The 20817-nt window shown below is 38.6% G+C and overlaps 8 protein-coding genes across 8 annotated transcripts; 6 read left to right on the forward strand and 2 right to left on the reverse strand.

The window, feature by feature from the left end:
• Positions 1 to 348: 348 nt before the first annotated feature.
• Positions 349 to 1572, forward strand: Cbr-rpl-4 (the record flags this gene model as incomplete). Its single annotated transcript, XM_002638943.1, has 4 exons — positions 349 to 520; positions 604 to 866; positions 922 to 1029; positions 1078 to 1572. The coding sequence occupies 4 exons, from the start codon at positions 349 to 351 to the stop codon at positions 1570 to 1572; spliced, it is 1038 nt and encodes a 345-aa protein (XP_002638989.1).
• A 113-nt stretch (positions 1573 to 1685) lies between these two features.
• CBG22236 lies at positions 1686 to 2390 on the reverse strand (the record flags this gene model as incomplete). The annotated part of the gene is made up of 3 exons (XM_002638944.1): positions 1686 to 1958; positions 2006 to 2125; positions 2301 to 2390. The coding sequence occupies 3 exons, from the start codon at positions 2388 to 2390 to the stop codon at positions 1686 to 1688; spliced, it is 483 nt and encodes a 160-aa protein (XP_002638990.1).
• Positions 2391 to 2848: 458 nt separating this feature from the next.
• On the forward strand, positions 2849 to 6107 carry CBG22237 (the record flags this gene model as incomplete). The annotated part of the gene is made up of 6 exons (XM_045242212.1): positions 2849 to 2959; positions 3188 to 3277; positions 3632 to 3878; positions 4411 to 4659; positions 5155 to 5385; positions 5914 to 6107. The coding sequence occupies 6 exons, from the start codon at positions 2849 to 2851 to the stop codon at positions 6105 to 6107; spliced, it is 1122 nt and encodes a 373-aa protein (XP_045097517.1).
• Positions 6108 to 6335: 228 nt separating this feature from the next.
• Cbr-got-2.1 lies at positions 6336 to 10315 on the forward strand (the record flags this gene model as incomplete). The annotated part of the gene is made up of 5 exons (XM_045242214.1): positions 6336 to 6518; positions 7514 to 7806; positions 8617 to 8773; positions 9412 to 9764; positions 10042 to 10315. The coding sequence occupies 5 exons, from the start codon at positions 6336 to 6338 to the stop codon at positions 10313 to 10315; spliced, it is 1260 nt and encodes a 419-aa protein (XP_045097518.1).
• A 1264-nt stretch (positions 10316 to 11579) lies between these two features.
• On the forward strand, positions 11580 to 12098 carry Cbr-acbp-1 (the record flags this gene model as incomplete). Its single annotated transcript, XM_002638947.1, has 2 exons — positions 11580 to 11591; positions 11850 to 12098. 2 exons carry the CDS (start codon positions 11580 to 11582, stop codon positions 12096 to 12098), a joined length of 261 nt encoding a protein of 86 aa, XP_002638993.1.
• A 299-nt stretch (positions 12099 to 12397) lies between these two features.
• CBG22240 lies at positions 12398 to 13686 on the reverse strand (the record flags this gene model as incomplete). The annotated part of the gene is made up of 3 exons (XM_002638948.1): positions 12398 to 13234; positions 13283 to 13491; positions 13548 to 13686. 3 exons carry the CDS (start codon positions 13684 to 13686, stop codon positions 12398 to 12400), a joined length of 1185 nt encoding a protein of 394 aa, XP_002638994.1.
• Positions 13687 to 14547: 861 nt separating this feature from the next.
• On the forward strand, positions 14548 to 15888 carry CBG22241 (the record flags this gene model as incomplete). Its single annotated transcript, XM_002638949.1, has 3 exons — positions 14548 to 14665; positions 14833 to 15364; positions 15534 to 15888. Coding segments are annotated over 3 exons (1005 nt in total), but the record flags the coding sequence as incomplete, so codon positions are not given.
• A 3476-nt stretch (positions 15889 to 19364) lies between these two features.
• On the forward strand, positions 19365 to 20030 carry CBG22242 (the record flags this gene model as incomplete). Its single annotated transcript, XM_002638950.1, has 1 exon — positions 19365 to 20030. One exon carries the CDS (start codon positions 19365 to 19367, stop codon positions 20028 to 20030), a length of 666 nt encoding a protein of 221 aa, XP_002638996.1.
• Positions 20031 to 20817: the final 787 nt, after the last annotated feature.

Genomic DNA, 20817 nt, shown 5'->3' on the forward strand with positions numbered 1-20817 from the left:
TGCGACGCGACTACGGTAGTTTTTCGCGGCGAGACCAGCCAGTTGGGTTGTCAGTCCTAAAATTTTTCGCTAGTTTTTAACGCGATTTCTCTGTTTTCTGAAATTTTTTTGGGAACTTTTTCGATTTTTCATGTACAAATTAAAGTTCTGTGTCATTTTTCCTTGAAATCGGTTCTTGTTTGTCGAAAAATTTCCATTTCAAACGATTTTTCGATGGTATAACCATACTCTGGCCTAAATTTTCACTATTTTCCCTACTCGGAACTTTCCGTTTTTCGTTGGAATTTTTGTTCGTTTTATTTTTGCTAAATATTTCAATTTTACAAATTTTTCATTTTTCAGGTAATAATGGCGGCCAGACCGCTCGTGACTGTGTACGATGAAAAGTACGAGGCCACTCAATCTCAAATCCGGCTCCCAGCCGTTTTCCGTACCCCAATCCGTCCAGACTTGGTGAGCTTCATCGCCGATCAGGTCCGCAGAAACAAGAGACAGGCTCACGCCGTCAACACCAAGGCCGGTAAGTATATTTCAATGTCACCTTAATGATTTTAAAAATTCGAAGTGTTTTGATGAAATTTAATAAAACTTTTAATTTTTCAGGAAAGCAGCACTCCGCTGAGTCCTGGGGAACTGGACGCGCCGTTGCTCGTATTCCACGTGTCCGCGGAGGAGGTACTCACCGTTCCGGACAGGGAGCTTTCGGAAACATGTGCCGTGGAGGACACATGTTCGCCCCACTCAAGGTGTTCCGCCGCTGGCACCGTAACGTCAACATTGCCCAGAAGAGATACGCTGTTTCCTCAGCTATCGCTGCCTCCGGAATCCCAGCTCTTCTCCAAGCTCGCGGTCACGTCATCGACCAAGTAAGTTGCGAAAAGCACATTCAAAAATATAAGTAATTCGATTTTCTTTTTTCAGGTTGCTGAGGTCCCACTCGTCGTTTCCGACAAGATCGAGAGCTTCCGCAAGACTAAGGAGGCCGTCACCTTCCTCCGTCGTTCCCACTTGTGGGCTGACATTGAGAAGGTAAAAATTTAATGCTTGGAACGCTTAATTAATTTTTACATTTTTTAGGTCTACCACTCCAAGAGAAACCGCGCTGGAAAGGGAAAGCTCCGCAACCGTCAACACAAGCAGAAGCTCGGACCAGTCGTCATCTACGGACAAGACGCTGAGTGCGCTCGTGCTTTCCGCAACATCCCAGGAGTCGATGTCTTGAACGTTGAAAGACTCAACCTTCTCAAGCTCGCCCCAGGAGGTCATCTCGGACGTCTCGTCATCTGGACCGAGTCTGCCTTCAAGAAGCTAGACGCCATCTACGGAACCACTGTTGCCAACTCTTCTCAACTCAAGAAGGGATGGTCCGTGCCACTCCCAATCATGGCCAACTCCGATTTCTCCCGCATCATCCGTTCCGAAGAGGTCGTCAAGGCTATCAGAGCACCAAAGAAGAACCCAGTGCTTCCAAAGATCCACCGCAACCCACTCAAGAAGAGAACTCTCTTGTACAAGTTGAACCCATATGCTTCCATTCTCCGCAAGGCCTCAAAAGCCAGCGCGAAGAAATAAGTATTCCGTTGTTGATAAAATCTTTTGTTAATAACCGATTTCGTCTGTTCAAAGCATTGTTCATCAGTTACACAATTTATTTATTTTGACACATTTTCTTAAATCAAAAAAAATCAAATATGATCATAAGCTGAGCTGCTAGAATTATCACATTTCCGAAACGTTTTGATGTTTCGATCTATGCGCTGTAGAATGTCCTTCATCGACTTTTCCTCTTCGACCCGTTCAGTACTGGCAGGCATTTGGTTGCACGGTTTTTCTTGTGATCGTAGGCTAGGCGGTGGTGTTGGTGCATGTTGAGTATTAAAAATGGGTATTCGTATGAACTGTTTCATAAACAACGCACTTGGCGACCAGAGTTTGTTGGCTCGAACCAGGGAAGATACCTGAAAGTTTCTGGGCGAAAATGTGGTCGAGGATGTGGAAACCGTACCGAGCAATTATGCTTCAAAGCTATTCTTTCGAGAGTGTCATCGGGTTGAACGTGGTATATAGTGTATGTGCACGGGGTTGCCGGTGACGACTGGCTCTGAGTTGTACCATAACGTCGGACCTGAAAAATGTTTGGAATTTTGCAATATTTTATGACGTGGATCTTCAAAATTTAGTGATATTTTGTGACGTGGATTTCTAATATTTTTATGACGTGAATATTTAAAAAATTGTAGAATATTTTATTACGTGGATTTTGAAAATGTTCGACTTAGATTTTTTTAATCGAATCTTACCCTATTGAAACCGACAAGAAACGTGCTTTCGTCTGGCTGACAGTAGTCCGGTGTAGCTGTGGCGGCTGATGACGTGGATTGTATCGTCATCATTCATGGTTCAACCAACTTGTCCTCTCCGTTTTGGCTGCAATTTTTTTATTGTTTTTTTTCTATTAATTTTCTTTTTGGGGGTATTTTTCGAGCAATAAAACAACACAAACGACACAGCGGAAGTCAGAGAAAAAGGAAAAAAAATAGAAAAGAGAAAACATAAAAAGAAGGAGATGGTGAAAAAATAGGAGAAGAAGAAGGGAGACACACGCACACTCAAAGCATGCGATCAATTCGGCTGTGTTGAAGCCTAAAAGGGGGAGAAAAACGAGAAAAGTGACCGCAACGTAGCGTCGGATTGTTTGCTTGCACCAAGAGAGAAAAAGAAGAAAAAAAAGTTGCTGTGTTTTAGTTCATTTTTGTGCCCCTTATCTTTTTTAGACTAAAAAAAGTGATTGACTACTGTTACAGTAGTACTGTATAATGATAAGATAAGTGTAATTTCTAGGGGGAGGATGACGACGCCCAAGAAATCATCAAATTGTGGAAAGAGGGATTTGAGCAAGATGACGGATCTGGGGAAGTGGTATAAGAAGGTTCGTGGAGTCTTAAAAACGGGGAAAATCGTAAGGAAAATACGAGAAATCGCTGAATTTCCTTATAAAGTTGGAAATTCCGGAAAACGATTTTTTGTCAATTTTTAAAAATTGAGTTATAAAAGTAGTGAAAATCGCTTGGTTTCGCGATTTTCTGCAGATTTTTCTTTTCAATTTTTGGTTTTAATTATTTATTTTCAAAAATAGCTCAAAACTGAGTCAATTGACCTTTCCGCTCACTCTCTCCAAACAAACAAGAAAATAATGATAATACACTATTCCCTGTTATCAGTAATTTTTCGCCGTACACTTTCGCTGGAAACACTTTATGCTCTTCCTTTTTTGCCTGTTTCAAGTCAGCGAAAGTGTTGAAAAATGACTCAAAATGAGTCGATAATTCGTTTTTTTCCTTGTTAAATTCTAAGAATTTTTGAAATTTGATATTAAAAGATATTTTTGAATTATCGAAAATTCAAAACATTATTGTTTTTGCGATATAACTCAGCTCATAGCGGTTCGAATTGGTGAAAATTGATACCGAGCGATCCGGAAGTCGAAAAATTGATTTGAATTTCTTTCGGAGCCTACTTTGGCACATTGCCAAGCAAATCAGATGAAAATTGACACTTCCCATCAATTTCCAAGCGATTTTTTCCCACTTTCCAAGCTCAAAATCCACCCTAAACCTCCTCAATGTTCCAGGTGGAGCGAATAAAGAATCGGCTATTCCACGGCGAGCGTGTCCAGTCGACATTCGTACCCTCTGCGCAACAACAGCAACAACTACAAAATTCGGCTACACAGAGCACAAGTTCAGCTGGCTCAACAACGGATCCACAAATGCCACATCAGCCGGTGCTGATCAATCCACCGTATCCCGTTCATCCGGGTTTCGGAACGGGATTTCCACAGTATCAATATCCACAGCAGCAACATCATCAGCCAGTTTGTAAGCCTTTTTTTGGGTCAAAAATCGAAGTTTGGAAATCTAAAAGTTCTTAAATTTTGCTCTAACAATCCTCAAATTTTGCCGCTGAAAACCTCAAATTCAGCCAAAAAATATGAAATTCCAGTTTACAAAATCCCACTAATTGTTATTGAATTTGGTCGTTTTCTGGCCAATTTTCGCAATAATGAAAAGGGATAATCCTGGATAAATCGACACTTTTCTCTTTCCAAAAAAATACAGTAATCCCTAAGCCATGCCCCTTTAAAATCAACAAGACAGGTGTAAACAATGTGTCTATTACTCGTTTTTGCTGGCGAATTTCCGCTCAAACTGCCGAACTAGGCGCTGAAAATATCGCTAGAATCTTTGGATTCGGCCAATTTCAACCTAAATTTGTAGCCAAAAAGCGATTTTTCACAAATTTTGTCTTGTAAAATTTCAGTAAAAAGCCTCAATTTTCAGCGAAAAATACAGAATCACGCTCTAAAAATATCGCTAGAATCTTCAGATTCAAAACTTCCATCATTTCCAGATCCTCCCTCCTATGGCTGGGCTCTAAATTCAGCTGCGGCCGCAGCAGCAGCAGCCCCTCCTCCTCCTCCTCCTCCTCCCCAACACACCGACAGCTCATCATCATTCAGTCTTCTTTCGTTGGATGTAGGCGTCGGAAATGAGACAGCCGGCTCCGGATACGACCATTTGATTGATCATCATCATGACGACGGGCAGGAACCCAGCTATTTGAGGCCTGATGCACATGAAATCAGCGAGTTGAGGAAAGGTAAAATCGATTGGAAAATTTAGAAAATTTGGAGCTGAAATGGACCATTCTAGTCATCTTTACACCCAAAAATAGGCTGATGTTCACAAATTTTCATTGAAAATTCTCCGAAAAATGAACAGCTTAAGTCAAAATTGACCTAATTTAACCAAAAATTGAGCTGGAATAAGTGATAAAATTCTACAAGAAATGAACATGTTGTTCGGTAAAATCGATGTAAAATTTAGGAAATTCGGAGAGGCAATAGACCAATCTGGTCAGTTTTAGACCTAAATTTAACCTAAAAATTGCAAATTTTCATTGAAAATGCCCCAAATAAGCTCTAGCACAAGCCAAAATTGGTCTAGTTTGGTGGGAAATTTGCTTTGTTACGAGCCAAATATAGCCAAATTTGGAGCAAAATTTAGTTTTGAAAACCCGATTTTCAGTCGGTAAGCTACAAATAGACGCATTATTACCCGAAAATTCAAAATTTTAAGCTTTAAAAATTTGCAGCGCAATCAGCGAAGCTAGAAAAAGTGAAGCAGCGAATGGTCGACGAGGTGACATCGCTGAATTTTGTGATTAACGATGTGAAGGAGTTAGAGAAGTGGTACGATGATAATTATCCGTATACACTGGTCAAGGACGACGCCATCACTACGGAGGAATTGGAGGAAAGAGTTCGAAAGATGGAGGAAAAGCTGAGAAAATTAAGAGCCAAAAGTCCGGGTGGAAGGCCGATTAGTGAGTTTTTTGGGAATATGAAAATCGTTGAAAATCTCTTAAAGGAATCCAAAATTTTAAATATGTTAGTTTTTTTTCAGATTGAAATTCAAGAAAACTAGGTCATGGCGTACAAAATCCTAAGAATTGAGTAATGAAAAAAGCCTAAAAAAGCCCTAATAAGACCCTAGTGTGTTTTCTATGTGATTTTAACATGGTGGCCTAAAAAATTCAACTTGCGAAAGTTAGGCCACCACCTTAAAATGGTCTAGGAATCACATCGAGGAACTATAAGGCACTTTCTTAGGCCACCGCTACTGGGGGGTCGAACAATCTGCATGTCAAAAATTATTTCATCAGACTGAAAAATCCTCGAGAGATTCTGGAGAGAAATTCTTCGTAATTCTCTCGAGGAGTCCTCGAGGAATCTCATGACCTAGAAATCCAGAAAATTGGTTATAGAAAATCGGTCGCGGCCTAGAAACCCATCTTTCTGAACCCCAATCTCCGATTCGATCTATTTTCCTCTCAATTTCCCCCTCTTTCCAGGACCGCCAAAACCTCGTTCCTACAGCCAGGAGAACAGTACAAGTCCATGGACATGCGATCGGTGCCACGTGGAAAACCAACCATTCTCCTATCGCTGCAAAAAGTGTCACCTGCCCAGTCGTCGATTCGACCCCTCGGAAATCGAATTTTGTGGCTGTGAACACTGTTCAACGGCCGCCACGAATTCCACGTAGCACCGGAAGCGCCGATTTTTGCTAAAAATCAGGTCATGTAGATATACTTTTACTTTGCAAAATTTCCGTTTCTTTTTCGATTTCTATATACTAATGAATTCATGTAAAAATTTCCATTATTTTTTCTCCTTTTTTTTTGAATTTTGGTCTCCTCCTCTCTATTTATACACTCAATCCCTTTGTTGAATTTTTCCAGATTGACAGAAACTTTAAGTCAAATTTTAAGCCATGCTGTCGTTCTTCAGACGATTCATGTCTTCTAGTCAAACAGCCTGTGCCTCTCCGCTCAAATGGTTCAAAAACGTTCCGGCCGCGCCGGCGGATCCGATTTTGGGTGTGACGGAGGCGTTCAAAAAGGATGCGAACCCGAATAAGATCAATTTGGGTGTCGGAGCCTATCGAGATGATCAGGTAATCCTTGAACTGATTTTGTGGAAAATCTGCTGAAAAAACAGTAAAAATTGACCCAGAAAACGTATTTTTGAGCTGAAAATATGGAAAATTGAACTCAAACTGTGGTTGGAAAATTATCAAAAAATTGCGATTTTTCCAGAAATTTCGAACAAAAAATTGAATTCTTAAAATCTGAAAATGGGGTAATCTAGACTCAAAAAATAAGATTTTTGACTTGAAAAATATCAAAAAGTTGAAAATTCTCGTCTGAAAAATCTAATTTTTTCTTAAAGGTGGGGGGACAGGAGATTTTTCGTAGTTTTTTTGTAGCTCGGGCGTCCGCTTTCTCTTTGCCCGCGTGGCTCAGTCGGTAGCGGCGCCGCACCCTCAATCCTCGCCTTCACAAGTTCAACTCCTCGAGGGGCATCTTTGAACGGAATTTCGAGAACATTATTTTTTTCATGTCCCCCCACCTTTAAAAATCCGATTTTTCAAATATAAAAAATTCAAACTTTTCGCATAAAAATTGAGTTTCTTACTTGAAAAAACACAACAAAAAATAAATTTATTGGGATTTTGATCTAAAAATGTTCAAAATTAAGTTTTTCAAAGTTTTAGTAATTTTCGAATTTTTTTCGAATTTAACAAAAATTGAAATTCCATAAAAATAGTATGATTTTTCAGTCAGATAATCGGAATTTGTAAATTTTGAAATCTCAAAAAATACTCTACTTCCTCTAATAGGCGCCCACCCAAACAGTCAATTTCGAGCGCAATTATCTCGATTCTTATAAGAGATATCAAAATCGGTCAACTGATAAATTACTTATCACATTATCACCTATATCAGTTTGACAAATTTTGGATATCTCTCAGAGTAACCGAGATAATTGAGCTTAAAGTTGGCTGATTGGGTAAGCTTCTATTAGAGGAAGTACAGTACTTTTCTGAGATTCCCAAATCTATCAGAAAATGAGCATTTCCCCTCCAAAAACTCCCAAAACCTTCTCCAGGGAAAACCATTCGTGCTCCGCGCTGTCGCCGAAGCCGAACGCCAAATCGTCGATGCAAAAATGGACAAAGAGTACTCGACGATCACAGGAGTCCCGGAATTCTCTCCGTTAGCCGCCAAGCTGGCATTCGGAGAGTCTTCTGAAGTGATAAAAGAGGGACGGGTGTTCACTACTCAATCGATATCCGGAACTGGAGCATTGAGAATCGGCGGACAGTTCGTTGAGAAGTTCATTCCATCGAAGACGTTGTACTATCCAACACCAACATGGGCCAATCATTTGCCTGTGTTTAGGTGAGCTTGAGATTAGAAATCCGGCAAAAAATGCTAAAATTTTATTGAAAATGAGCGAAAAATCTGAAGATTTGAAAATGTTCTGAAAATCGACTTTTCAAGTTTTCAATTTTCGTGAAAAAATCAATTTCTCACAGGAGTAAGAAATAAGTCTCGCCTCAGCTGAAAATCTCTATAAATCAAATCAAAATACAAAATTTTTGAAAAATGCGAAAATGCTGAAATTCGAATAAAACTATTTTCTAAAAAATCGAGTTTTTAGAATTTTAAAAATTTGACCATTTGAATTTTGATTTGCTGTCAGTACTAATCACTCACTTTTCACCCTAACTGCACTCTATTAAGGCGAAAAAGAATTTGAGAAAAATCTGGAATTTTGACGATGACCTTTTTAACCTAAAAATTAGATTGCTCATGCTCTGACCAATGCTGAAAATATGCTTTGAATGATGCAAAAAGTTGGAGCGAAATCTAGAAATTTACACATCAAAAATGACTACCATAATACCTGTAATAGAAGGGCCCCATAACTTTTGACTTTTAGCTAATTTATCTCGGTTCTTGTGAAATATATTGAAAACTTATCAACTGATGAAATGTGTATCATAATATCACCGATAGCTTATCAGTTAACACAATTCTGACATCTCTCATAGGAATCCAGATAACTGAGCTCAAACTGGACAGTGTGAGGGCCTTTCTATTACAGGTTTAAGGTAATTCCAATTAAAAATCATTGTTTCGGAGATCAATCATTGATTGCTCATTCTAATCACTCTAACCAATTCCTAACCCAATCATTCTTCTCAGAAACTCTGGTCTCACCATCCACCCATACCGCTATTACGATCAATCAACACTCGGATTCGATGTCAAAGGAGCACTTGAAGACATTGCGAATATGCCAGAAGGATCGGTGATCCTGCTCCACGCGTGTGCTCACAATCCAACTGGTGTCGATCCGACTGTTAGTCGAATTACTAATTTCTGCACTTTATCCGGAAATTATCGAGAAATTGGTCTAGAATGTCCCAAAAAAAGAAATCGGTACCGTCGCTTCGAAACCGCGACACTTCGAAACCGGTCATTCCGAAACCGTGCTAATACAAACGAATGGATAAATTTCAGAGTACAAAAACAATTTTAGGGTTTTCAAAAATGCTTCTTCTGATAGAACACATTCTGAAAATCCAAAAATTCAATAATTTTCTTCTTTTGAGAACATCAAATTTTAGATTTTTTAGATTTCGGAATGTATTCTATCAAAAAAAGCATATCTGAAAACCCTAAAATTGTTTCTAAAGTCTGAAATTCATCCATTCGCCTGTAATACCACGGTTTCGAAATGACCCGTTTCGAAATGACTGGCTTCGAAGTGTCGCGGTTTCGAAGTGACGTGGAGCCCAGAAAACTATCCTAAACATCCAATGGCCGTCTAAAAAAGCTAATTGTCCAGCCGGTTTTCAAAGATTAGCAGTTTCCAGGAGTATTGGCCTTAAAATGGTTCAAAATGCTCTCGGAATCCTCAAAAATAACCCAAATAATGACCCAGAAATCCCAATTTCAGCCCCTTTGGACCCATCGAAATTTCCCAAAAAATTCCAGAAAGACCAATGGAAGGAGATGTCTCGTATCATAAAAGACCGGAAACTTCTCCCATTCTTCGACATGGCCTACCAAGGATTCGCATCTGGAGACGTGGACAACGACGCCTTCGCCCTCCGCTATTTCGTCGAGCAAGGACACAATGTCCTTGTTGCTCAGTCGTTTGCAAAGAACATGGGTCTTTATGGAGAACGTGTTGGCGCCTTTTCGATTGTTTGCGATTCGACGGAAGAGGTTTCTCGTGTTGGATCCCAGATGAAGATAATCATTCGCCCGATGATTTCGATGCCACCTCTTCATGGAGCAAGAATTGCTTCCAGGATTTTGAGTGATCCTGTTTTGAAGCAGTCGTGGTGAGGATTTGAAATTGTCTTAAAATTGGTGGAACCTGGAATTCCGAGAAATTCAAGAATCTATAAAATTTTGAATTCTTGGTATCCTGGATTTCGTCTTTTTAAAAATCTAAAAAATTCAAAAAATTAGGTAAGATCTGGGATAACTAGAATCTCAATTATTGGATTCCTGAATTCCAAAATTCCAAAAATCCTGGATTCCGAGATCCTGAAAATCTAGATGATCTCTAGACTAGATCTCTAAAATCCTTAAATCTCGAAATTCCAATTCTTTCAGGTTGGAAGACGTGAAAATGATGGCTGACCGTATCATAACGATGCGCCAGGCACTCAAAGAGAATCTCCAACGTGAGGGATCCACCCGTAACTGGGAGCACATCACCAATCAAATTGGAATGTTCTGTTTCACGGGAATCACCCAACAACAGGTTCAGAAACTCATCAACGATCACTCGGTCTACCTGACGAACGACGGTCGAATCTCGATTTCTGGAATCAATACTGGAAACGTGGCGTATCTGGCGAAAGCACTTCATGATGTTACCAAATAATTTGGGTGTTGTAGCTTGTAGTTTGTAGTGTGTCTTTCTCTTTTTCTATCGGGTCTCTGTTTTTTCGCATAAAAATTTCGCTTTTTTGTTGATAATTTTGTGTTTGTCCTTCGGTTGTTTTCTGCACCAATCTGTGTTTTTTTTTAATTAAAAAAATATTTATTAATTTTTTTAATCGGCTTAAAACCATAACTTTAGTGTTTTTGAAGACCTGTTTTGTTTTTTTTGTATGATTTTAAAATATAATTTTTGGCTTAAGCAAGCCACGCCCACTTTTTCAGCTCGAGAATTTCAGATTTTTCTTTTTTAAAAGTTCTTTCCCCTGAATCACAATTGATTTTTGACAGTTTATGTCATTTTTTTCTCCCCAAAATCACACTTTTCGATATATTTTTTTGCTGATTTTTGATGATGCCATTTTTCATTTAATCCCCCTTTTCTTGCCAGAAAAATTCTCTACAAAACGGAATTTTTTGACTAGAAAAGTCTACAAATTAAGATTATTTTCAATTTTTTTCAGTGAAAAATTAGCTATTTTTATTCATTCTCTCGAAATTTATCTTTTTTTGAATTTCCAGAATTTTCTTTTTCTCGATTTTCAATGCCATTTTTTCTCATCTTATACTCCTATTTTATCCAATTTTCTTGAAATTTTTCTTTTTTTTCCCAGCCAAAAAACCAGAAAATTTGAGCTGATTTTCACTGAAAATTAGCCATATTTCCAAATGTTTTTTTGATAATTTCGAAAAAAATTCCTGAGTTTTCACTTTTTCCAAAAATTCCATTTTTATTTTCAGTTTTTTCAGCGAAAATTGACCATATTTTACTGGAAAATTTCCTTTTCCAATATTTCCAAAAATCCCCGAATTTTCGATTTTTTCCAAGAATTTTTTTTCTCAATTTTCTCAAGATTTTTCTATTTTTTGCACTTTCTCCCCTCCCCAAAAATGGTGTGATCGCTGGAAAACAGAAAATCACAAGAAACCAAACAAATAAGTAATTTTGGTTCTTTCTTTTTTTAATCAACCACTCTTTTTTGGACAAGTTTTGTATGTATACTGATAACAGCACTCCTGATAGCGAAACTGTATACATGTCCGTAATCAACCTGTCAATATAAATATCGTCTCCTCTCCTCCCATCTTCTCGCCCCGCTCTTCTTCTTGTTCCCCTCCGTTTTAGTCTTTTTTTTTTTGAAAATTCAAATTTTCCAGGTTATACAAAACAAAACCAATCTTCTTCTCCTCTCCATCACCGGTTCAACATGACTCTTACTGTAAGTTGAAGAGAAAAAAAACGTGAAAAATGAGAAATTTTGACCTGAAAATCGTTAAAAATTGACCTAATTTTTTAACGTGGAAATTAATTTCTCACGCGTAATTTTTTCCGAAATCGGAAAATCCACGTGGAATTTTTCTATTTTCAAGTGAAAGGAAAACGTTTCCACGTGGAAATTTGCGTGAGATCTGAATTTTTAGGTCAGAATTCCCCCATATTCACGAAAAAAGCAAAAAAAAACCACTTTTTGTTCCAGTTCGACGCCGCTGCTGCTCAAGTCAAGACCCTCAAGACGTCTCCATCCAACGATGAGCTTCTCAAGTTGTACGCTCTCTTCAAGCAAGGAACCGTCGGCGACAACACCACCGACAAGCCAGGCATGTTCGATTTGAAGGGAAAGGCCAAGTGGTCGGCGTGGGACGAGCAGAAGGGAACGTCCAAGGAAGCCGCACAGGCCGCCTACATCAAGCTCGTTGAGGAGCTTACCGGAAAGTACGGAGTCTAATCTAAAACTCTGAATATCTCTTTATTGATTGTGATTTTTGCTAAATGAAGAATGTCTAAAGATCCAAAATGTTTCAAAATCCAAAGAATGTTTACACTTCAGGTGTGAAGATAGTACAATTTAATAACGAGTGGGAAGATTTAAAAAGTGGAAATGAGGTCAACAAATCAAGGATCTCCGTGTTGGAGACTTCTCATGAAGGGATGGAGATAAAGGGGAAAGGAAAGGAAAACAACAAAAATAACAACGAGCTCTCAATGAGGAGAGATAATAATTAAAAAGAAGAACAGAGTAATAAATTATTCGGCATCAGTGCCAGCTGGAGCTCCGTCAGCATCCCCGAAGACCGTACGCTTGCCTTGTGGCCCGGCGTCCTCTCCATCAGCGCCACGCTTGTTTCCTCGTCGATCGTCTCTTCCCCCACGTCCACCACGGCCTCCTCTTCCACGACCACCGCGCCCTCCACGCCCACCACGACCTCCACGGAAGTTTTGCTTTTGGCTCTTTCTGTTATTGAACTCGGTCCAATACTTCTCCTCCTCCTCTCCTTCGAGAACACGAGCGGTGATTTCCGCATCGTTCATCATGACCTTTCCGTCGGTTCCAGCTTCAACAGCCTTCTCCCAAGCCTTCTGAGCACCGCCCTCGCTGTCGTTATTGAAACGAACCTCAGCAGTGGCGTTTCCAACCTCATGGGCGACGTATCCAACGGATCCGTATTGCTTGAAGAAGGTCTTGATGCTATCCACAGAGGACTCTCCCTTGATTCCATCGACAGCCAGAATGAGACCCTTCTCGTAGTGCACTGCGTTTTGCGCCTTCTCAGATTCAGCAGCCTCGGCGGTGTTCTTAGCGGACTTGGCGGCCTTGTTAGCAGCACGTGCCTCCTTGGTCTCCTTATTCTTCATCGTCCAGTACTCATCTTGCATCATTTTTGTGAGCTGAATGTCTCCGAACTTCACATCTGACTTCTGGGCGACCTCTGCCTCCTCACGGGTCTTATAGGTTGCGAAGACGCTTCCCTTGAAGGTTCTATCTCCTGGCTTGGTACGACGCATCAGAATGTTCTCGGTTTCTCCGAACTGGTTGGCCCATTTGATAATGTCGTCAAGTTGGGTGTCAGTGTTGAATCCTTTCTGAAAATTTTTTGGTTTTATTAAGCACTACAATGTTTTAAAACCCACCATGTACACAGTTCTGTGCTTAATCTTTTGCCAGTACTCCAACGAGTTCTCTGGCGTTGGATTCTCAGTATTTCTGCGGATTTTTGTGTTATCTTCGGAGATGACGACGACGTCAGAGCCGGATGCCTTGACGGCGGCGGCGATTTTATCGGTATCCTTGCTGATAGCGGCGAGACGGTTGAAGTTGAGCATTGTTGTGATTGGAACCCCTGAAAAATAGAGATTTTTAGTAAAAATTCAGTTTTACAAAGCTGATGAAACTTACATCCATCGTCCTCCTTGATTTTCTCCTGAAGGAACTTGTCTCTTGGGAGATTGATGTTTCCAAAGTAGTACTCTAACTGCTTCATGATCTTCTGGTCGGTTTCGTCGAGAGCGACGGCGGCAGCAGCAGTATCACCCATTTTTTTAGCTGGAAAAATGAAAAAAATTGAGAATGAAAACGGGAGGAAAAGGATTGAAAACAGATATTAAAGCGATTAGAAGTCTAAAAACGAGAACAATTATCCAATTTTTCCTGAAAAATCGGAGAAAAAGGGAATTTTGATATTTGGGTTTATGAATCGATTTTTTCGTTTTACCTTCAAAAATAACCGAATAAAAGTTGAAAATTCTGAAAACGGCCTAAAAATTTCTGCAAGTGAAAACCAATACTGCCCGATTATTAGCCTAGTTGGTCCATTAATTCAGACTAGATTTTCTACTTTCGTAGAGAAAAAAAAGAACATTTCCCAGAAAAAAAAACCGCGAAGAATGAGAAAAATTGATAGAAAAACCGCTGCGCGCGCACCGAAAACTTTTCGAAAAATCAAAACGCAAGCCTGGCACGCGATTTCTGCAACCCCGCGGCAGGGCGTCCACCTACTCCGCCCCTTTTCTGTTTATTTTTGATGACTGCACGTGTTTATCTCTGATTTTGACCTGGATTTTGTGAGCTTCCGCTGATAAGACCTATTTATTTGTAAAGTAGAGATAATTTCGAATTTTTTAAGTACAAAACGAGCCAAATTTAATTGAGAAATAGGGATATTAAGCTATTTCAAAGATCAATCCTTATTTTTTTTAGTTAATTCGCAATTTCGAACCTGAAAAATCGAAATTTTCAGAGAGAAAATCGCTCAAAACACGATAAGTAGCTTTTAATAGTGCTTTCTGATGTTCTCGTAATTTTTCGCCATATTTTGAAATTTTTCGCAATATTCCGATTTTTTTCAGATAAAATCCAAAAAAAAAGAAACAATTCAAATAGAAAAAGTCTTCAAGGAATGGGTGCACGAGATCTGGCACTCGGACTTGCCCGATGGGTCATCAAGAATGGAGAAAACGAGATTTCAGGAGATTTGACAGCGGCAATTGTTTATAGATTACGGGTTGTAGAGAATTGTGAGTTTTTTTTTGAAAAATGGAGAAAAAAGGTTTAAAAATCTGAAAAAAATCGCCTGGAAATGGTCAGATCAAAAAAGACCCAATTTGACACAGAATTTCGGACCAAAAAGGTCCGTTTTCCAGAGGCAAAAACTGTGATTTTTCATCTCAAAATCACTTCTCAGATCACCACACCGACGTTGACGTCATCTGCGAAGCGATGCGATTGCTCATCAAACAGCTAGTCAAGCTGCCACCAGTGACTTTTGCTCCAGAAGTTTGGATTCCCATCCTCACAGCAATCATCGAAGGAGGCATTGAACCCCTATGGTCTGATATGATGATAACCATTGATTTGTCTCATATTGCCACGTCATCAGCTCCAGATGAGAATCTAGACGACGTGGATTCCGAATTGCCGCCTAATTCTGGCCTAAAAACTTGCGAACAAATCACGACGATTTCAAGAGAAGCCGTCCTGGAAATCGGACTGCCTCGACGAGTTTTTTCGGCGATTTGGGGCTGTGATTTTGGGGAACTCATGGAGAAAATGATGGGCGGTTCATGGGAGGATATCAAGATTTCGACGACAAATGAGTCGGCGAAACAAGCGAGTTGGCTTTTGGAACGAAACATTTTTGACACATTTTCGGAGATGAGCAATTATGAGCAATTCGCCAAGGAGATTTATTATGCGGCATTGGCCAGACTTTTGAAGTGAGATTTCCTTTATTATTAAAAAACAGATACCGTAAGACCTGTATTAGAAGGGCTCCTTCAATAGAAGGACCCCTATAATAGAAGGGCCCTCCGAGAGAAGTTCGGAAAAATAAAAGACAGCATTCTGAACATCTGGAATAAAAACTAGAAGTTCTCAAAATTCCAGACGCCTCCAAGAGGATCAAAAGCCATCAAAAGACGCCGAAGACGCCTCCCACTACGATATGTCATTTCAAATCTACGAGGAAGTCATCAAAAAACTGTGGCCCTATCTCACAAAAAAGGACTTAGACGCAACGAAAAAGAGCACTTTGACGATATTTGAGAAGCTTCTCTCCACTGCGCCAAACGATAATTTAGTTCAAAAAATCGCTGAAAAATTCATCGATACGTGTGGATGGCTGAAAATTTCAGCGGAGCAAATTTGCGCTGAAATGGAGCCCAGGCTGTGGAGAACGGTGAAATCGCTGGTGGCAAGACTGCTGGATTTGAAGAAAACGATTCCTTATGAAATTGGTATGGGAATTCGTTTTGGACAGTTTTGGGTTACTGTAGATTACTGTAGGGTACTGTAGACTGCTGTAACTAATTTGCGAAAAAAGCTTGGAACGAGTTTTTGGAATTTTTGAATTCTTAGATTCTCGAGTTTTGAAAATTTTCAGATTTTCGAGTTTTCGAATTCTCAGAATTTTGAATTTTTGGAATTTTTGAAATTTTCGCACTTTCAGATTTTCGAATTTGGGAATTTTTTAGAATTTTCAAAATTTTGAAAATTTCGGAATTTTAGATTTTCAAGTTTTTGGAATTTTCGAATTTTCAGGTTTTTTGAATTTTTGAACTTTCAGATTTTTGGAATTTTTGAATTCTTAGATTTTCGAGTTTTGGAAATTTTCAGATTTTCGAGTTTTCGAATTCTCAGAATTTTGAATTTTTGGAATTTTGTGAATTTTCGAAATTTTCAGATTTCCGAGTTTTTGAATTTTTTCAAATTTTTGGAATTTTCGAACTTTCAGATTTTCGAATTTGGGAATTTTTGGAATTTTCAGATTTTTGGAATTTTAAGAATTTTGAAAATTTCGGAATTCCAGATTTTTTGAATTTTCGAATTTTCAGATTTTTGGAATTTCTGAATTTTCAAAAAATCCCAAAAAACAATTTTTTGTAATTTTTTTTCAAATTCTTCAGTTTCGTACGCAATCGCTGTGCATATAACACAAGAAGTGACGCTAGCCAGTCCAGAGGGTTCGTTAAAGATACTGTAGATGTCGTGTAGTCATTTTTTGTGCCTAAATTAGACAAATACGCTCCATTGAACTCCCGGTTCAGTAGAGCGCTTTTGCTATTTTTTTCACCGTTTCAGTTCTCTATTTATAGTTTTATTATCTGTAAATCTATATGCAAAAGTGCTCTAATGGACAAAAAGTCCAATAGAGCGCACTTGCTTTTTTGGTGGTGGTAGTAGGAATGCGTGGTTTTGATTCACCTATCTTTCAGTTGACTTTTTTTTTCCAATTTCCTATTTTTTGCAAAATTCAAAATTTTCAAAAATTTTGAAAATTTCAGAATTCGCGCCAGATGACTTTGAAGCAATTGCGCTCCAACCAACTGCCGGAAGCAAGAAGGAAATGTATTTGAGGACGATGGTGGATGCGGTGAGTAGTACAGTAACCCTTGAAAATTTCAAAAAATGCTAAAATTTTCAGACTCGCGTCTCCCTTTGGTCGTGTATAAAGTTCTTGAAAACGGCGAAAAGCAGTGAGGACATTGTACATTTTATGAAGACGTTTTATTCGGATGTGAGTTTTTTGAAATTTTTGAAATTTCGGAAATCTGGAATTGCGAAAATCTGAAATTATGAGATTCGGAGCATTTAAAACTCTGAAAATCTGAAATTCTCAGACTCTGAAAATCTGAAAATCCGAGATTCTGAAATTCTGGAAATCTGAATTCCCCTGAAATTCCGGAATTCGGAAGTTCTGAAAATCTGATGTTTTGAATATATGATGTTCTGAAAATATAATATTCTGAAATTCTGAAGTTCTGAAAATCTGAAATTCTCTAAAATTCTGAAAATCTGGAGATGCGAAATTCCGAAATTCAAAATTTTCGAAAATCGGTAAAGCTGAAATTCTGAGATTCTGAAATTCTGAGATTCTGAAATTCTGAAAATCTTAAATTCTGAGATTCTGAAAATCTGAAATTCTGAGATTCTGAAATTCTGAAAATCTGAAATTCTGAGATTCTGAAAATCTGAAATTCTGAGATTCTGAAATTCTGAAAATCTTAAATTCTGAGATTCTGAAAATCGTAAATTCTGAGATTCTGAAAATCTGAAATTCTGAGATTCTGAAATTCTGAAAATCTGAAATTCTCTGAAATTCAAAATTCAAAAGATTCTAAAGCTCTAAAACTGTCTCAATTCCAAAAATCAGAACATTGATATTCTAGAAAATTCGATTTTCTGAATTTTAGGAAATTCCATTTCTCTGATTCTCAGATTTTCTGAAATTCCAATTTTCGATAAAATTTCAAAAATTTAAATCCCTTTTATTTTTCAGCTCGTCTTCAGTCAAGAAGCAGCGATCATCGAAGCGGCCGTCGATTTGTACAGAGAGGCGACGTCACACGATTTGATCAAATCAGAAGATATTCTTTCCATCGTTGATTGTGTCATCAATGCACCAGCAATCGTCTCCATTATGTTCATCATAGACAGAATCAAAGTATGGACAGAATTTTGGAGTTTAATACTAATTTATGAGCATTTCAAGCCTTTTTAAAGTCAGAATACGGCCAGTTGTAGTCGATTTTGAACGGATTCTAGCCATTTTCAAAATTTTCCTAGCCAAATTTTGATCCGGTTTAAACATGCTCCCATCAATTTCAACCCCAATTTTTCCTGATTTTCAGGATTCGAAAACCATCGAAATCGCAATCGAACGAGTCCTGATTCGAATGGCAAACGATCTAGAAGACATTGATGAGAAACGAGAAGGATATGTGAATCATATGAACGAGACTGCTGAATTCTGGCAGTGCGTACGTGGAATGGCCACTTGGGAAATTACGAATCGAGCTGCGAAACGGTTCGCCGAGGTTGCGATCGATAGTGTCGATATACGGACTGCCACACTGGCTGCCGACTTTTTTCTCACGGTTTTGACATTGGAATTGGAAGATGGTACTGTCTTTTGAAGGGTTTGAAGAAGTTTGAGATTTTAGAAAATTCGGAATTTTTGAAAATTTTAAATTTTCGAAATTTGAATTTTCGGAACTTTGAAACTTTCAAGAATTTTGAAATTGGAAATTTTCGAGATTTTCGATTTTCAGACGTTCGGAACTTTCACCTTTTCAACATTTTTGAAATTTCAGAATTTTGAATTTTTGGAATTTTCAAATTTTAAATTCTCAATTTTTTCAATCTTTGGAATTCCTGAATTTCAGATTTTCCAATTTTTTTGATTTCCGGAATTCCGGAGTTTCCCAATGTTGAGTTTCTGGAATTCCTGATTATCCTGATTTTCAATTTTCAGGATTCTGAAATTTAGGATTTTTGGAATTTCGGAATTTTGAAAACTTGAATTTATGGAATTTCTGAATTTACAAAAACTGATTTTTCGGAATTCTGAATTTTTGGGATTTTCGGAATTCTGGAATTTTCCGATTTTTAATTTTCCCAAATTTTTAAATTACGGAATTTTCTACTTTCGTAATTCTAGAATTTTCTTTTTCTGGAATTTTGAAGATTTCAAATGTTTCAATTTTTTGATTTCCGGAATTTTCCAATTTTAGAATTTTTGGAATTTCCCATTTTGGTTTTTCGATATTGGCTTCACTTTTTCGGGAATTGAAGTTTGGCCACCAGAAAAATGTTCAATAATTCTCAAAATAAATTTTTTAAAGTTAGAAAACACAAACTTCCCAAAAATCGATTTTTTTTGCAGACTCCAAAACCAAGAAACCCTCAATTTGCAACGCAAACTTCCCCAGCTGGCAGATGGAAACCGATCGATTCCAACAGATTGGAAACAAACTCGTCGAGTGTAATATGGCAAAACGAGACGCTTCGAAAAGATGTCCCCTCTTCACACTGAAACAATTAAAAGACGTCGACGGTCTGACGCCACGTGAATTGATCTACGTGGCAACTCAAATGAAGACGTTGAAAACTCCAGAAGGCCTCGGACGACATCAGAAGTTCTATGAAGGATACGAAGGGATAGCGGGGATTCTGGAGAAGTTTCAGTCGAGAGAACATCAGATTCGAATCTGCCAGAAACTTTTGGAAAACTTCTGTACGACGATTATGGAGAACGAGAAGTCTAGTTTATTCTTCTTGATGGATTCAGAGAATATTCTGACGTGGCTGGAGGAGATTGGAGTTTTGGATGCTCTCACTGAGAATCTCGTTGAGCTATGCTTCACGATTGAGGCTTGGGATATGATGACGCTGTTGCAATTGGATCCGAACGAGGTTCATTTTGAAGAGCTTCAGATTTTTGGGAAAATTTGGAATTCGAAAGTTTGGAAGACGTTGGATGAGGAGCGACAGAAGGAGATGGAGGAGCAGACGAGATTGTTGTTGAGGAAACAGTATGAAGTGCAGAATCATAAGATGAAAGTGAGGGATTTCAAAGGATTTTTGAAATTCGAATCAAACTAGAAATCTGGAAATCCAGGAATTCTTAAAAATTGAAAAATCGTTAAAAATTCAATTTTTCGATTTTTCAGATTTCGAATTTTCCGAAAAATTTTGTAATTTCAGAGCTTTCAAGGGGGCATGACCTATATCTGGAAATCTAGGTCATGATCTGATTTTAAGAATCTAGGTCATAACCTAATTTTTTTCATGACCTAATTTTGAAAATCTAGGTCATGACCAGTGTGTCTTTTCGACTTCGAGAAATTTTTTATCTTACCACCATTCAAACGCTCTTTTCAAGTTTAACACAATGAAATCCACTTCAGCACGTAAAGTAGACGGCACATATGAGTTACTTGGTGTTCTGTGGTGGAAGCCACCTCGGCAGTTTTTTTGGAGGTTCTTAAACGGCTTAATTTTGAAAAGCTAGCTCGGCAGCTAGGCGTATTATACGTAAAATCATGAGAGGAATCTAATGATATCGGTTGCCGAGCAAGAAAACGAACACAGAAAAAGTTATTTTTTGGAGCAGAAAAAACCATACTTGCTAAATCCCGGCCCAGCCCGGGTAGACCCTGGCTGCCGCCCGGGCCCGGGCTGGAGAAAAACTTTCACGGCCCGACCCGCCGATCCAGAGACCGAAAACTTCAAAATTTTTCTGTTGAAAGTGGCTTTCATTGTGTTAAGCTTGAAGAGAGCGTTCGAATGGTGGTAAGATGAACTTTCTAGCATAAAAATGAACCAAGTTATGATGAATGGAAGTTTTAGTGGCTCGGGACGTCTTCAGGATTCTGGGACAGTACGTATT

The sequence above is a fragment of the Caenorhabditis briggsae genome (genome assembly GCF_000004555.2).
Source record: "Caenorhabditis briggsae complete genome, chrI, whole genome shotgun sequence".
NCBI lineage: Eukaryota > Metazoa > Nematoda > Chromadorea > Rhabditida > Rhabditidae > Caenorhabditis > Caenorhabditis briggsae.